The 15,619-nt window shown below is 37.9% G+C and overlaps 1 protein-coding gene across 11 annotated transcripts in view; it reads right to left on the reverse strand.

The window, feature by feature from the left end:
• PTPRQ (protein tyrosine phosphatase receptor type Q) overlaps positions 1 to 15,619 on the reverse strand; it is a 201,253-nt gene that overhangs the window by 141,577 nt on the left and 44,057 nt on the right. For all 11 annotated transcript variants that reach the window (XM_067559886.1, XM_067559884.1, XM_067559892.1 and 8 more), the window contains 6 exons: positions 11,047 to 11,207; positions 9,992 to 10,103; positions 8,943 to 9,169; positions 4,162 to 4,231; positions 2,051 to 2,250; positions 123 to 372 (listed from right to left, as the gene is read on the reverse strand). In XM_067559886.1, the coding sequence (XP_067415987.1) occupies positions 123 to 372; positions 2,051 to 2,250; positions 4,162 to 4,231; positions 8,943 to 9,169; positions 9,992 to 10,103; positions 11,047 to 11,207 (1,020 nt within the window). The remainder of the gene's footprint in view (positions 1 to 122; positions 373 to 2,050; positions 2,251 to 4,161; positions 4,232 to 8,942; positions 9,170 to 9,991; positions 10,104 to 11,046; positions 11,208 to 15,619) is intronic.

Consider the following 15,619-nt stretch of genomic DNA (forward strand, 5'->3'; position numbering starts at 1 on the left):
GTGACCTAGCTGAAGACACAGTCACAGTTTGAAGCATCCTGCAATATAACCTGAAATCCCTTTGGTTTATATTTTAAAATAAATCTGCAGTTAAAAGTTTTTTCTCAGAAAGTAATACATACCTGATTCTGGTGTCCTGACAATAGTGCTGTCAATATAACCTGCTTCAGTGGTAACTGCAGAGACTTCAAAAAGATAAGTGGTGTATGGTCTAAGATGAGTCACAACAAAACTAATAGGTTCATTCCAGACAGAGCTCATTTGACTAGGTGCTACTGTACTTGGTGTAAACATAGCCCGTGAAGGAAATGTAGATTTGCCAAAAGTAGTTGAAGAGGTGGTAGTACTCCACAGAAACGATTCACTGTTTTCCTAGAAAGACAAAATATGTACCATGAAAAGCTAAACCTGTCATTTAGCCATTTTACCTCAATCAGTGCTGAACTATAGGTCTTTCCAATAACATATCTTTTTATATAGCTTTAAAATATTGGGGTTTTTTTTAAATTGCAAGTAGGATAAAAGTTACCTACAAAACTCTAAGGCCATAATCAATTAAAGCCTTGGGCATGCATTCAAAAGAACTGAGCTCAAAAAGGCTGGTAACTAGAGAAATGTATCAAATAATTTGATTCTCACAACACCAAAAAGAAAGTAATCTGAAAAAGCTGATAAAAAACAAACTAAATTTTAAAACTGCAATGCCAGATCGACAGGATAAATATGTGTAGACACAAAAATTACAAACACCCCATCTTTAAATCAATATAGTTGAAAATTAGTTTGCCTTCCACTTGGTACCACCCATATGCAGATTGTTATTGTCTTCCTCCTGATGACATCATTAACAGTGTAGAGGATGAAGCTCATTCCACTCTTTCAGGCCTGATTCTCCATCACAAATTAACAAATACTAACAGTCTCAAATATGGCTGAATAGAACCAAAGCTCTTAGTCTTGATGAAATATTTCCAGATTTGGTTTCCAGTATTCAACCACTCTGTTCCATGAGTTTCCCAGTAATTGGCAAAAAATGAGTAATGTCCTACTATACTGTAAATCCAAATAGAGCTGATCAGGCTAGAAAAGGTTAAACCGGATCAGTAGCTATATAAGAGAACTACAAGAAAAACCTAGATGCTGCAATAAATGATGCTAGTGATTTAGTAGGTGGCACTCTTCCTTCTGAGTTAATACTAAACTAGCTCATTTTGATGTTAGGAGGCTCTGTAAAACTGGAAATCATCGTTCCAATAAAATATGAACCCAAGGTCCTGACAACTTGGATTAATTATAAATGGCACTTCTTACAAGAGCAGGGTATTACTCCAGCATCCTAGGAAAATTCCAACTCAGGCCATGTGGAGTCCTTGAAGTCACAGGGACTCTACTCACATGAGAGCTCTATTGGAAAATGGAACCTCTGACCCACAGGAGATTCCCAAATGTAGATGTATTTTTATTCCAAATCAAAGCAAAAATTTTTTAGCTTTGAAGCTTTTGTGTAACTGAAAATCCAAAAAATTGTAATTTGGAAATTTTGAAACATTTTAATAATGGCAAAAACATTCATTTTGACTTTATCATTTCATTTTAACTATACGTATGTTTCAGTAATGATTAATCATCACACATGTGTGTGTGTGTGTGTGTGTGTGTGTGTGTGTGTGTAATGATTAAAGTCAAAATTAAACTTTTAAATTCTATCTAAACAAAATGAGAATCTAAAATTTTTTAATATTTTTCTATAATAAATTTAATCACAATCAACAAGTTTCTGTGAACAATTTTAATTTTGACTCAACTATATTTTTCACTGGAAAACTGTTTAAATTTTTTTGACCAGTCCTACCTCAGACATAAAGATCTGTCTGTACCCAGTGCATCAGTCTGTGGGCCCTGGACCTACAACTAAATTATAAAATTAGAAATGGACCTGAACCAAATCCCAGTCCATAAGTCCCCAGATTTTGGGGTGTTCAAAATACAAATGTGGAACCACATTTTGTCACTTGAGTCCATCTCTAATTAAAATGTTTTTAAGACTTACATTACATTCTGGTAACCTCCCAGATAGAATGTCTTCCACTTTAACAGAAACATCTTTCACTACAAGTCCACTTCTTGCATGTTTCACACTAATCTTGAAACTGGTTATCTTTCCATTTGGTTGCTGAGGCAGAAACCAGATCAGATTTACAGCTGAATAATTGAAGGCCTCAACTGTGAGATTCACCACTTTACCTGGAGCTAAGAAACAAAACCAAACCAGTAATGCATACACTTCTTTGTAGCAATATGTGTATTTCAGAATTAATAGTTCTAATCTGAAATGAGTTTCAAAATTAAATAAATCCTTCTTTATTCCTCTTCCTTCCTGTTACCCACTTTATGGCTGCGTTCTCTATTTTCTGTTTCCAGGCATTATCATCATTCAGCATCACAGTCTGTCAGGCAATTTTCAAATTTTAAAAGTTGTATTGCTCTCTCCAGTTATGGTGGTCAATTATTTTCCTTTTTAAAATATAAATTTGTACTAATGCTGTTACAGAAACACTTCTGTCATTGGTTATTAAGGAAGGATAGTCCCTATTAGCAAAATATTGAATATATTTCCTTTCTGCCTCTTTAAGGGTACATCTACACAGCAAATCTCAGACCCCAGATCAAAACAGTTGGATTTGTGGGACTCGCACAATGGTGCTAAAAACAGCTGTGTAGACATTGCATCTCAGTCTTGAGCTCAGACTCTGAAGCCCAGCCCCTCCGTGGGCTTCAGAGCCTGAGCTCCAGCCCAAACCATGTCTACACAGGTACTTTTAGCACCGTACACTAGCCTGAGTCTGTCAACCCAGACTCTGAGACATACTGCCACGGTGTAGACATAACCTAATAGATTCTTCCAGTCCAATGAATTTCAAAGGACTGAAAAGAGATATCCCTGTTTGTCCTGCCATACAGTTTCTATTTCTAGCTTTCAAATGATAAAGCTTTACATTGGGCAATAGAGTTAGTCTCTCTCTCCCTTTCTCAATCTCTCCTATATGAACTGTTCCACTTTGTATAAATAATTAAACATTCTTTGGACCAGACAAAGACCGACTGTATTGCCCAGTGGTTAGGTCACTCATCTGGGATCTGGGAAACCTGGGCTCCCTCCCTACACCAATAAATATTTATTTATACAAAGTGGAACAGCTCCAAGAGGAGAGCTTAACAACAGAGCAACCTGCTGGTTGTGGCCCTCATCCAGAATGTGGGAGAAGTGGGTTCAAGTCCCTTTTCTGAATCATGCAGAGCAGGAACTTGAATTGGTTCTCCTGTATCTTAGGGGAGTGCTCTAACCTCTTGCATATTGGCTATAATGGATAGATTTGGAGAGGTAAGGGGAGAGACAGGTGAAATTTCACCTGGACTTGAAAAAACTTCCCATCAAAGGTTGTGTCGAAACTGCCACTTTCACGGGAAAAATTTTGGGTTTGACTTTGATGAATGCATTTTCTAATTGAAAAACTGTTTGGACGAAAATAACAAATCCAGCACTTGCTTTTGCAACAGAGATCTGGCAAGCTGCTGCAACTGAATTTGCAGATGAATTTGGGGTGTGTGTCTTTTTTGCGGGGAGAAGGGTTAAGTGTGCAAATGGAAAATCAATGCTCTGAGGGAGAAAGTAGCTTTTTAAAGTGTGATTTCTTCCCTCCTGATGAATTAACCTTATAAAATTACTTTAATTTAAATTTTAAAATAGATTAATCTTAACTAGTAAAATGAACCCTTGTACTTCAGAGAATAATAATGAAAAATATTGATTGGGAAACCTCAACATTTTGGTAAATTAAAAACCGTTCCCTTAATATTTGAATATGTACTATATCTACTGTATTTGTTTGATTAATCATTTCCCAATACAGCATAATATGTGACCAAGAAATAAACTTCTTTAAATCAATAAAAGTTAGATGTGTCCATTGGGTCAGCTAATCAGTTCACACTATAAGGATATGCTACATTCCATTTCCTTATCTAGACTCAAACAGGACCTCAAAGGGTTCAAATTCTTGAGTGAGTCAAGTAAGCATCCAGAAATTCAGAGGACTATCTGAAACACCACTCCTATGGATCAGACCCAGATTGCATAAGAAATTTTGCATAAGAAATTACCACTTTCTGCTGTTTGAAAGAGGAAAGGATCACTAAATACTCCAATGCCAGCACTGTTCTCAGCAGCAACCTACAATAAACCGAAACAGTCACATTAGAGAGTTCATATAATATATAGTGTCTATAGCCATGCATGGTGTAATCTGAACATGTTGAACAAAAATTATACAAATGAATTTTCCTTTTTTCAGCTGCAATTGTTTAATTTGCACTGAGCTTTTAAAGGACAAATATTAAATACAATAATTCACAACCAATAAAATTCACTCAAAGAAGGCTCTTTACATGTTCATGTAACTTTTTTCTTCAGAAATTGATCTCCAGCAATTATCATACAACAGCATGGACTCACCATCTGAATGGCTGACAAGACTGCAACATTTTTATAACAAACATGAAAAATCTCTGACCAATTGACAAAAGTCCTGGCAGCATTAATTTTGTGGAAGGCTCAGTTTGCCCACCCCACCCACTTCTGTTGGGGAATGTCATCTAATCTTCCAACAACAAAGCCCAAGCCAAAAGCTCAGACTTAACAGGTGTTAAGTGCCCTCAACTCCTACTGAAGTCAACAGGAATTTAGGGCACTCAGCACCACTTAAGGGAAGCTTGGCACTTTGCAGGCTCAGGCTCCATAGCCTCTGGTCTTGCATTGGTTATCAGTACCCGTAATATCACTTAGCCTTACTCGGCGAGAGTTCTACTCCTTTCTTTTAAACTGAGCACGGAGAAGAAAATCACGCCTTCTATCCCCATTCCTTTTTTCCCTCTTTAGCTTGGGAGGAAAGGGAGAAAAGCATGCCCTTCCCTTCTGTTCCTCAATTTCAGGAGGGTCAGAATAGCAGGTTGACCTCCCTGGCTGGTTGAGAGCATGGTAGAATGAGTGTCTAAGCTGGCTGTAAGGCAATAGCATGGGGGGAAGTGAAAGTGATGCAGAATATGCATGCCTAATTGTTTGTGAGCAATGACAGTATAGCAGGGTACCTCTCATGGGAAGTGTGGTGAGCTGAGATCCTGGGGAATAAGGATCATAACGGACAGTGTGTGTTCTGTATATGGGACTTAAGTGGTGCACTCACTTTGTGTTGGCCCTCTTTTGCACAAAGGTCAATTTCACATACAGAGAACAAGGAATGAGAGAGTTTGATAAAATGAAGATTTACTTTCTGGATTTAAGAGAATTAATGAGTAGGGCAACTTAATATGTATAACCCTCCTAAAATCTTCCCTGTAGTGATGAAAGTGGCAAACTATGCGAAAGGAGAAATGGAGGCAGACAGCACTCTGGTGAGGGCCAGAGTGTGTGTGTGTGTGTGTGTGTGTGCGCGTGCGTGCGTGCGCGCGCATACAGGGTGACAGTAATGCAGATTGTGTCCCTTTGTGTGGCAGAGGGCAATGCATGACAATATTTGTAAGAGTGCTAAGAGGATGCCCAAGAGCACACTGGGGGTCAGAATGATAAAGTCTGTGGAAGAAGCATTCAGGATAGAGAGGGAAAAATTATATAGATTTGTCAGGACTAAACAGGCTTATGAGGAATGTCAGAAAAATTTGGAAGATCTAGGCAAACCATGGCAAAGAAACGGCAGAGCATAAGTGTGCAGTAGTGCACAGTGGAAAGGACCATTTGAACTGCTCTTATATGTGGATGGATTCTAGATTAACTGAAACAACTCAGCAAAATTACGTAGGTATCAGTGTAGATGCCTGGGACAGACAAATGGCTAACAGTACTGAAAATATCATGTTGTTATATAAATCGATGGTATGTACTCACCTTGAAAACTGTGTTCAGTTTTGGTCACCTCATGTCAAAAAGGGCATAGCAGAAATAGAAAGAATCCGGGAAGGACACAGAATATAATTAGAGGCATGGAAAGAGTTCCATATAAGGAGAGAATAAAAAGATTAGGACTATTTAGTTTAGAGAGAAAACAACTGATGTGCTATGATAAAGGTATATAATATTTTGAATGGTAAAGAGGTCAGCTATGTACACTCACTATGTACAATCACTAAGTTCCAGAAAGAAACTTTCCTGTAGGCATATTATTGTCTAATTATCCATTATGACTGTTTTTACACCTTCTAATAGTGGACACTGTCAGAACCAAGATACCACAATGATGGTTGCTCAAATACCATGATAATGTATAAATAACTAAAGAAATACACCAATTAGCCATTGTTCTGATTTGGTATAACAATTGTATGATCCTGTGTTTCTACCCTTGGGTCTCCTAATTCATTTGTCTAATAGATGTTAATTTGACTTCCATTGCATAAAAAAGTTTTCTTTTATATGTAAAAAAAAGAAAATTAAGACCCATTCTATTGAAAAAGAAAGAAAAACATAAATACAGCTACATAACGTAGCAGCAATTCAGTTAAACTGTGCCCACACTGCAGTAACTAAGAGAAATTCAGTGAGGAGACAAAAAATCATGTACAACAAAAGGATAAAGAATTTACACACAGGTGACTTGAGAACTTGATCTTAAATGACACGACAGACTCCAACAATGACCCACATCACCTGAATCACACCATATCACTTAAGAGAAGGAAGATGGACAGAGAGCACCTAGTTGGCCACATAAGTAAGGAAGAGGAAATTCCCCCACATTGTTGGCCCTTTAATTTGTGAGGCTGCTAGTGGTTTAGTCATTCAGGAGACCCATTGTGAACCTATCAAAAATCTAATGGCCTTTAGAAAGGATGTGACCAACAATGAGTCTCTGCCATTTTACCAGAGAATGGGAAAAGAGTCAGTATTGTGGGCCCCACTACACAGTTGCAGTTGGAGGCCCACAGCTAACTTTAATGAGAATATTATACATGTACAATGAATCAAATGCTATCAGATGAACACCTGGGGAACCCAACAATATCAATGGGAACTACCCACATGCATAAGAGGGCAAAATTTGACCTATAGAGTAGACCAGGGTTTCTCAACCTGTGGGTTGGGACCCAAAATTGGGTCATCAGAATGTTTCAAAGGGTCGCGTGGCAGCTCCTGTCCCACAGGGTTGGCTGGGCTCATCTCCCTGCTCCAGGCACTGCAACCTCTGGGGTCCCAAGCCCACTGAGGTTTAGCCCAGTCGTCATGATGATGGTAGTCCAAGTAGGCCAAATTTGAGTGAATCGCACTGCAACCCCATGAACCAGGACACAATTCCACTCACAGAAACTTGGTCCAGTCAGGGAGGGGGGGCCAAACCTGAGTGACACTGCAACCCCGGAGGTTGCAATACCCTGAGCAGAGAGCTAGACCCAGCCAGCACAGGAACTGCAGGAGCCCCCACTATGGGGTGAGTGCTGGGCAGGACCCAACACCCCGGTGTCCAGGATCCAACCAAAACCACCCTATTGCCTCTATCCCCAGACTATTTATGACAGGCCATAGATATTTACAAATGGGTCCTGAGCCCACAAAGGTTGAGAAGCACTCGAGTAGAGGATAGGACCATTAAAGCTCAGAGGAAAGAAAAAAAAGCATTTTGCAATTTTCCTAGGGTAAATGCATGTAGGGAGCAGGAAATGGAAAGTGCAAGAATTTTAATAATGAATACTGAATAAACAAGGCATTATTATGCTATTTGGATTTTTATATTAAAACCCTCTTCCTACCTACTCAACTTTGTCAGGGCAGTTTTCCCTGATTAGGGCCTAAGCAAATGATATATTCTCTATTTAATAGCTAAACTTTTGCTTTACAGCTGAGGGAGAGTTAGAGTTCAAAGAGTACACATTTCTGTAGCCATACATAGACTGACTTTTATCCCTATGGTCATCAGTACTAAGATTCACAACAAGGAGCTTTCACACAATGATAGGCATAATTAAGTAAGTCGTATTTTAGTTTTTTACTGTATAATGTGCATGTACAAATTCTAAAAAGGAGATCGATGCACTGTGTTATTCACAACCTAAAATTTTAAGATTTTTATATAGTTCTGGACTGCATGAAATAGCAGCAGATAGAGGCATACAAGTCTAACATATTATTCTGTCAAAAATCCCTGTCCAGGTCCTCACAAAAATGATCATTTTCCTTTTGCCACAAATATTGGCAAGGAGATTATATATCATTTCTAGCCATTTCGCCTCTAGTCATGCTTTATTCAGATGTTCAAAGAAGGTTTTTTGAAAATATATATCAAAATCAAAAGTGCCTGATCTCAGTATACACAGACTGTGCCTATGGAAATGCATTTATTGATTATCAGCACAAATTCAGAGAGCATGCACAAAATTTTAATAGCAAGGAAATGGAAAAGTAATGCAGTTAACTTCCATTTTGGGATGTATCACAAAGTAAATCATTACAGCTTAAAAAAATGGGAGTAAAATTTTCAAAAGAACCCAACTGAATTAGCAGCCTAAGTCATTTTTGAAAATGGGACTTCTCTCTGTCAGAGAAATTTAGACAGAGCCATATTCCATCAGGTTAATTTCACCAAAATACAGTTCTGAAAGACAACTGAGTTTCTTTGCCACGTAATATGTTATGTTAAGCAGAATGTTAAAAGAAGAAATCATATTTTAGTGCACTTTGAGGTGAAAATTATTTTAATTGTAATTAAAGAGAAGTACTACAGTAAATAAAAAGAACTGGGCAGTGTGTTTTGCTACACAACTTAACAAGTAATTAGCAGACTGGTTGGGAAAGTACTGTATGTGCCTAAGGTAGTATCATATTCTTTTACTTTAATCTCAGGTATTGTACAATACACCCAGAATTCAAAATACAAATGCTATGTCATTAATATTGTTACCTTAATTTCATAAGTTGTTCCAGGGTTAAGATTGGTGAGAAGAACTTCCAAACTATCTGGTTTTGTTGTTACTTGGGTATAAATTGTTTGCATCCATGGGCAGACCTCCTTATATTTAATAATATAGGATATAATCCTCCCATTTGGATGTGGTGGTATATTCCAAGAGAGCAGAATTCCTGCAGACCCAACTTTTTCACCGGCAAGAAATACAGGAGGTCCTGGATCTGCAAAAAGAACATTCTTCAACTAAATTGTCAGATAACAATTCATATATCTTCACAGTTAATGCATACAAATAAAAGCATTTTTTCATCATAGACTTCTGAAGTGCCTAAAAACTAGTGTGTTCACATATATGAAGCCTTTTTCTCCCTAGAGCAATGGTTCAAAAGTTGATTAAATGCTTTTTGGAACACCAGGAACATTCTTTTATAAGAATGTAAAAAATGGAATGCTCAAAATCTTTACAGACAAAATAGAGTTTGATGCCAGTTAAATTTTTAAGAGATATTTTTATGGCTTTCTCAGTTTCAGGATTCTTTGCCTAAAACTACACAGAAATCTGTAGCACTGTTTTAGAAAATGTGTTTGTTACAGGGATACTTTTTTTTTTAAAAGAAATCATATCAAATGAAGATGCTCTGTATGTATAGTTTGAAATGTGTAGCATCCGTAATATACAAATAATAGCAAACACTGTAAAGACCCATACATACATTGTATAAATGTATGCCTTTCCAAATAACCATCCATAAGGATTAATAAAACTGTCAATCATAACCAGATTCTTCTTACAAACAAATTTTAGAAAGAATTAGAAGAACTCTAATTCTCTTCTAGATCATTCAGCAGATATATTATGAATGATGATGGTTTAAAGACAACAAATAATGGTCTAATATTTTCATGCAAAAATAAAACTACCCGATTCCAACTCATTACTGACTGTAACCTGTAAGTAATATTGTACATGTTTTAAACAGTAAATAAAACAAGCAATTATTTAACAGGAACAGGCAAAATGTGATAAGTCATAATTAACTCACAGGTTACATTAGTTGTCACTGTTCTACTGACTGGTGAACTGTATGCTGAAGAAGAAACTGAAGAAACTGTCACATTGTATGTTGTTCCAGGAATAATACTAGAAAAATCAGCCTAAAATATCAAATTAATCCATATAAGTCTTTTGCCAAGAGAAGTACAAACAGAAAATACAATTTTAAACATGATATTATATGAGGTGACATGACATAATACACATTACAGTAATAAAAAAAACTACATTACATATGTTTGCTGCAGGATAGCATTTAGTAATTGTATTTAAGTTACCCATGATAAGACTTGAATAACATACAATATTAAAAAAACAACATTAATTGTTAGATGTATAGTTGATTCTGTAATAAAATTGTCTGTTGTAGAGTTTTCTATAGCACCCTCATGGTAGTATTTAAGTGAATATGAAGCATTAGAAAGTCCTGCTTTTTTGAGGGAAGAAATAAAAAATATATTGTAAATATTCCTAAAAAACTTTCATGTTTCCAATGTCTATCTTATCTTATCTTTTGAAATAAACATCACACGCCTTAGTAGTAAGCATTTATACAAAATACCTGTGTCTCTGCAGTTCCAATTAAAAACAAAAGCAAAAGAACCAGAAACGTCATTATTATTATTATATTTTTTCAGACAGTAGAATCAAAAAGTGCTCCTATTTCTTTTTGATGGCTTAGCAGGGAAATGTTGCCTGCATTAATGATTTAAGGCTAGATCTTCCTGGCAAGTACACAATTAATGAGCCTGTATTACTCAATAGCTCTGCCCTTCCTTTGTTAAACTATTCATGAACTCTTGGATGACTGGTTGTAGGTTTATAGTAGACGTAAAAAGAAAAGTATTATAATGGTTGTTATGGTAACAAACCACAGATGTTGAAATTTGCTCTCACAAAATTTGCCATTAGTATTTTTGTATACTCATCTATATTAAAAAGCTAAAGAAGCAAGCTTCATGGTTGGTCAGTTCTGCAAAGAATTTTCCCATCAGCACATAAACAAAAGTTGGCCATCCAAATACTACAATAAAAAACACATACCTGATACTCCCCATCTCCAAGAGCAAGGATAGTAACAAAGCCATGACCAGGGATAAGATCCACATGAAACCTTTCCACACGTCCATAAGGTAGTCTCCAACTCAGAGAAAAGGAATGTGATGAAATATTGAAGACTTTAAGACCCTCAGGCTTTGCAGGTTCTGAAAGAGAATCACAAATTAAGAACAGATTAACCTAAACAAGGCTACATGTGAAGCTAATTTCAACAGAAGTATATTATTAGTTACAATAGAAAATAAAGATTATTGAGTCCCTATTAGAGGCTTTTAAGACAAACATCTGTCAGGGATGGTCTAGAATGATATACTTGGTCCTGCCTCAGCACAGAGGGCTGAACTAGATGACCTAGCAAGGTCCCTTCTAGCCCTACATTTCTATGATTCTATAAAGCTGCCATCTACAGTTATATCTGGTTTACTCACTACATAAGGGCCTGATCCTGCTCCCACTGCAGTTAATGGCAGAATGCCTGCTGAATTTGGTGAGAGCATGATTAGGTTCTATCCTTTTACTAAAATCTTTAAAGAGCTCAAAGGGCCCAAAATCTGGATGTTTAATCCAAACATATCTGAATTGATTCAAATATCTGGACACTACACCTGGCTCTTCTGCTTCTCTCCCATTCTTGACTTGTCATTTCACCTTCACTCCCTTCCTTCTTTTCCTCCCTCTGTCTCATATTTAAGTCATTCTTTGCCTCCCATCAGACCCAAAGTTGAATCAGTCAGTTTTCTTCTGCAGCTCATTAAAAGAGACACTCTCCTGCTTGATAAGAGAAGTTCCCTCACCCATGTGTATCCATCTGCTTTTCTCTATTCCGTAATCTTGGAGCATCCTCAACTGAAAGCTCTCCTTTGCACACATCACAGAGCAAGTCCACCGACCAGCATCTTCACACATCTGGCCCTACCTTAGCATTCATTCTGCTGAATCATTCATTCATATATACGTCATTTCATGCCTTGATTACAGCAACTTCTCTCCTCCAGGCCTCCCAGTATCACTCATATCCCAACTTAATTCTGTGCACAGAGCTGCGGCATGCCAGATCACCCACTCCAACATATCACATTACTCCTGTCGCAAAAGATCTCCACTGGCTCCTCATCCACCACAAAATACTCTTGTATTCTTCAGTGCACAACATGATCACAGCCCCTCTTATTCTCCTTACCCATTTCCCCGTGCTCTGTCCTCCTCTCAGTTCCTATTCCCTTTCTTCTCCTCTGTTGAAGATGATTCTTTTGCTCCTGTCATGCTCAATATCTACAACTGTCTATCCATTCCTCTTTGCCTAACAGATTCTCCAAATGGAGGTCAAAATACTGCACACAGTGAGCTCCCAATCATTTTTTCTACGCTATCGCTCTTGCTATTCACGTATCTCCCATCTTTTGTCACCATTATCTACTGTCCCAAATTCCTACGATATGTATAGTCTCATCACCACAGCAGGGCATTTGAAGAGTCTGTAGCTGTATATTTGATATTATTGTAATGACCAAGAAGGCACTGATTAAAGTGCAATTTCTGGCGTAAAAACCTCTCGCTGTATTTTGTGAAAATCCAAACAGGAACCCTGTGTGCAGAGAATTTGCAAGTTTGGTTTGTATTCAACTGGGCCAGATAAATCCCTTATTACTATTGTCAGTTGCACAAGACACAAAGGGATTGATTATGGTCCCCAATACAGCTCCTTTCCACCCGTGTGGTAGTGTATACAAATCATATATCCAGCACAGATGAGCTGAAATAAACTGGTCCCTGCACAAGCCCCTGTATAGAAAGCATGCCGGGTGTGAGGCTGATGGCAGGGGTAGGTGTTGAGTGCTATAGAGAGATTCTGGGTTGGGCAAAGCCTGTAGACAACCTGGGGAGGCTGCTTAAAGTTAGTTTAGGCCACTGCAGCAGCCAGAATCCTGAGGGTGCAATGGTGGCGTGAAGCCATCTTTGCTCTCCACCCCAGGCGGTGCATTTTACGAGAAGAACACGGAATCTAGCCCTAAAATTCCAACTGGGAAATGTAAGTGTTTTTGCCTCAGCTGAAAGCTTCAATGGCTTTCTTTACAAATGTAGCCCTAGTAGTATACTCTCACCTCAGTAACTGATAAATAAATAAATCATATTAATACTAATGGGATTTAGAGAAAGAGGTAGAGCTCAAAAGCAGTTTTGCATTCATAAGGACTATGTAGCATGCTCTATAACCCAAATCTAGACTCCAGTGCCTGACTAATTTAGACATGTTGGGTGCCAGGCTGATGCATGCAGTGGACAGGGGAAATTTCCACTTTCCAGGTCATGCAGTAGTTGCAGAGCAATTCCACAGAGGCTATTCCAGTTTTCTCAGCAGACATTTTACATACTCCAAACTAATGTGGTGGACATGAGGATCTACCACATGGCTAATTCTGTCTTTTTCGCCTAAACTCCTACTCTCTGTACACTGATGCAGAGAAAACTTAAGACTTAGGCTTCCCCATACAGAGGGAATACGCTCTTTATCTGCCCCCTGTCCCACACATAAACACAACCAGCCTCTTCTCCCTTTCCTTGCAAAACAAAACTGTAATGATTACACTCCAGAGGATCTGTGCATGGCCATGGAGCAGGTGGCTAGATTTGCCCTGGAATGAGTAACTCCCTATACAGCAATATAAGACCTTACCATGAAGAATTATCTGTCTCTTAGTTTTTCTTTTTGGAGTATTTATTGAAGAAAATTAACACTGACTGGAAAATTATTACAGACCATGTGAACAAATTCTCCTTTGCTTACCTCTTTTATACATTGGCTTAACCTTTCTGCTTACTTTCCCTGCTCCTTCAGAGAATTAGTAATGACCTAGAAAGTGTCTGTTACTTATGTGAAAGTTTCTGCCAACAAATCTGATTAACATACGTTCCATATGTGGTTTCTGAGTTCTGTTTCTGTTCTGTATAACCATTTGCCAGTTATGTTTCTCGTAAGTAAGATTCAATCTATGCACAGACAGAAAAGTATGTAATAGCTCTTATGTACCTATGACTTTTTTACATTAATCCATGGGAGGTTTAGGGTAGAATGATGACAGGGTTTATTGTTTTTCCCTTTTCTGCAAATCCTTAGGCGTGTGAGTAGCTTTTAGGCATAGGAGTAGTCCCATTGAATTCATATAAACCACTTATATGTGGAAAGTTACTCATGAGCCAGATCAACAAAAGGACATGGGCATCCAACTGCCATATTAGGTGTCTAAATTGAACATTTAGGCATCACTGAGATCTTTGAAACCCCTGCTTAGCTGTTGCTGAACCCTGGAAGTGTCTAAAATCCCTACATGCCTACGTTTTTGCTAGTGGGCATACACATAGCTGCTTCAGGCTAGGCACCTGGCCACATCTCACACCTAAGTACCAGCAGGATACTCAAACGATGCATTCCCCCACCTCCATTGCCTGCAGGGCTTGATCAATAGGGATCTCAGAGCACACCTAATATGGGACAAAGGTTTGAGCTTGGGATTCCCACCCTTCAGGTGAACACCCTAAGCACTGGACTATGGGATATTGAGGTGGAGCACTTGCATTCATTCCTGTTGAAGCCATTCCACTGTCTATAAATAATTAAATAAGCACTGGACCAGAAAGAGCATGAGATTGACTCTATAGCCCACTCCCTGCTCAACATGCTATCTTTTGTTGATCCCCTTCTTAAGTGCCTAACTCTCCTTGTGCATGGTATAGGGAGCCTATGCCCCCTAACTCAGGGCTATGGATTTCTCTGGGTGGCAAGTCACCTAAAAGTAAGACATTGCAATGCTCAGAGTTGCCATGCCTAAGTGCCTTTGTGTACCTGGGCTACACATGCTTGTTTGCAGGATCAGGGCTGTCAAATGATTTCTACCTTCCCCTTTTACTATTGGTAGGCTTCCATTATATCATACTATATCTGGCTAAAAAACTGGGACAATTTATATATATTACTGTGTAAATGCAGAAAACTGTTAGGAGTAATTAATTATAAGCGTGATTAATTATACCTAACAGTAATCAAATCAAAATTAGGAGTGAGTTAAATAAATCAGGAGTACCTTAAAACTGTGAGTTGTGAAAATTTCTGTGTCAGTTCTCTTATCACAATCTAGCTTGTTACAGCCAAAGAGATAAAAAATGAGACAGTTACTATATCCTGCCATCAGCTGTCAGATGAATAATTACTGTGAGACATAACTGCCTTGTAGCTGACTCTCTGAATACAAATTTCTCCCATCTATGCACAAGAATTGCATAAAGGCCTTTTATCATGTTCTTATCAACAAACGTTTGATTTTAGTGCTTTAATACTCAAAAATTAAAATGGAATATCAATAAAAAAGCTGCTTTCGGAAGTTTATCAGATGGTTTCCTTAGAATATATTACAATAAAATGAATATCAAATTCATTCCCAATGATTATTCAAAACGACTGATAAAGAGAAAAAACAGAGATTACAACCTGTTGTGTAAAAAAACAAAGTATACTTCCCCAAAAAGACCAAAAATAGCAAAATGGAAAGCCTGACAAGAGTGA

Source organism: Emydura macquarii, unplaced genomic scaffold (genome assembly GCF_026122565.2).
Source record: "Emydura macquarii macquarii isolate MOO-44397 ecotype Brisbane River unplaced genomic scaffold, CSIRO-AGI_Emac_v2 contig_2205, whole genome shotgun sequence".
NCBI lineage: Eukaryota > Metazoa > Chordata > Testudines > Chelidae > Emydura > Emydura macquarii.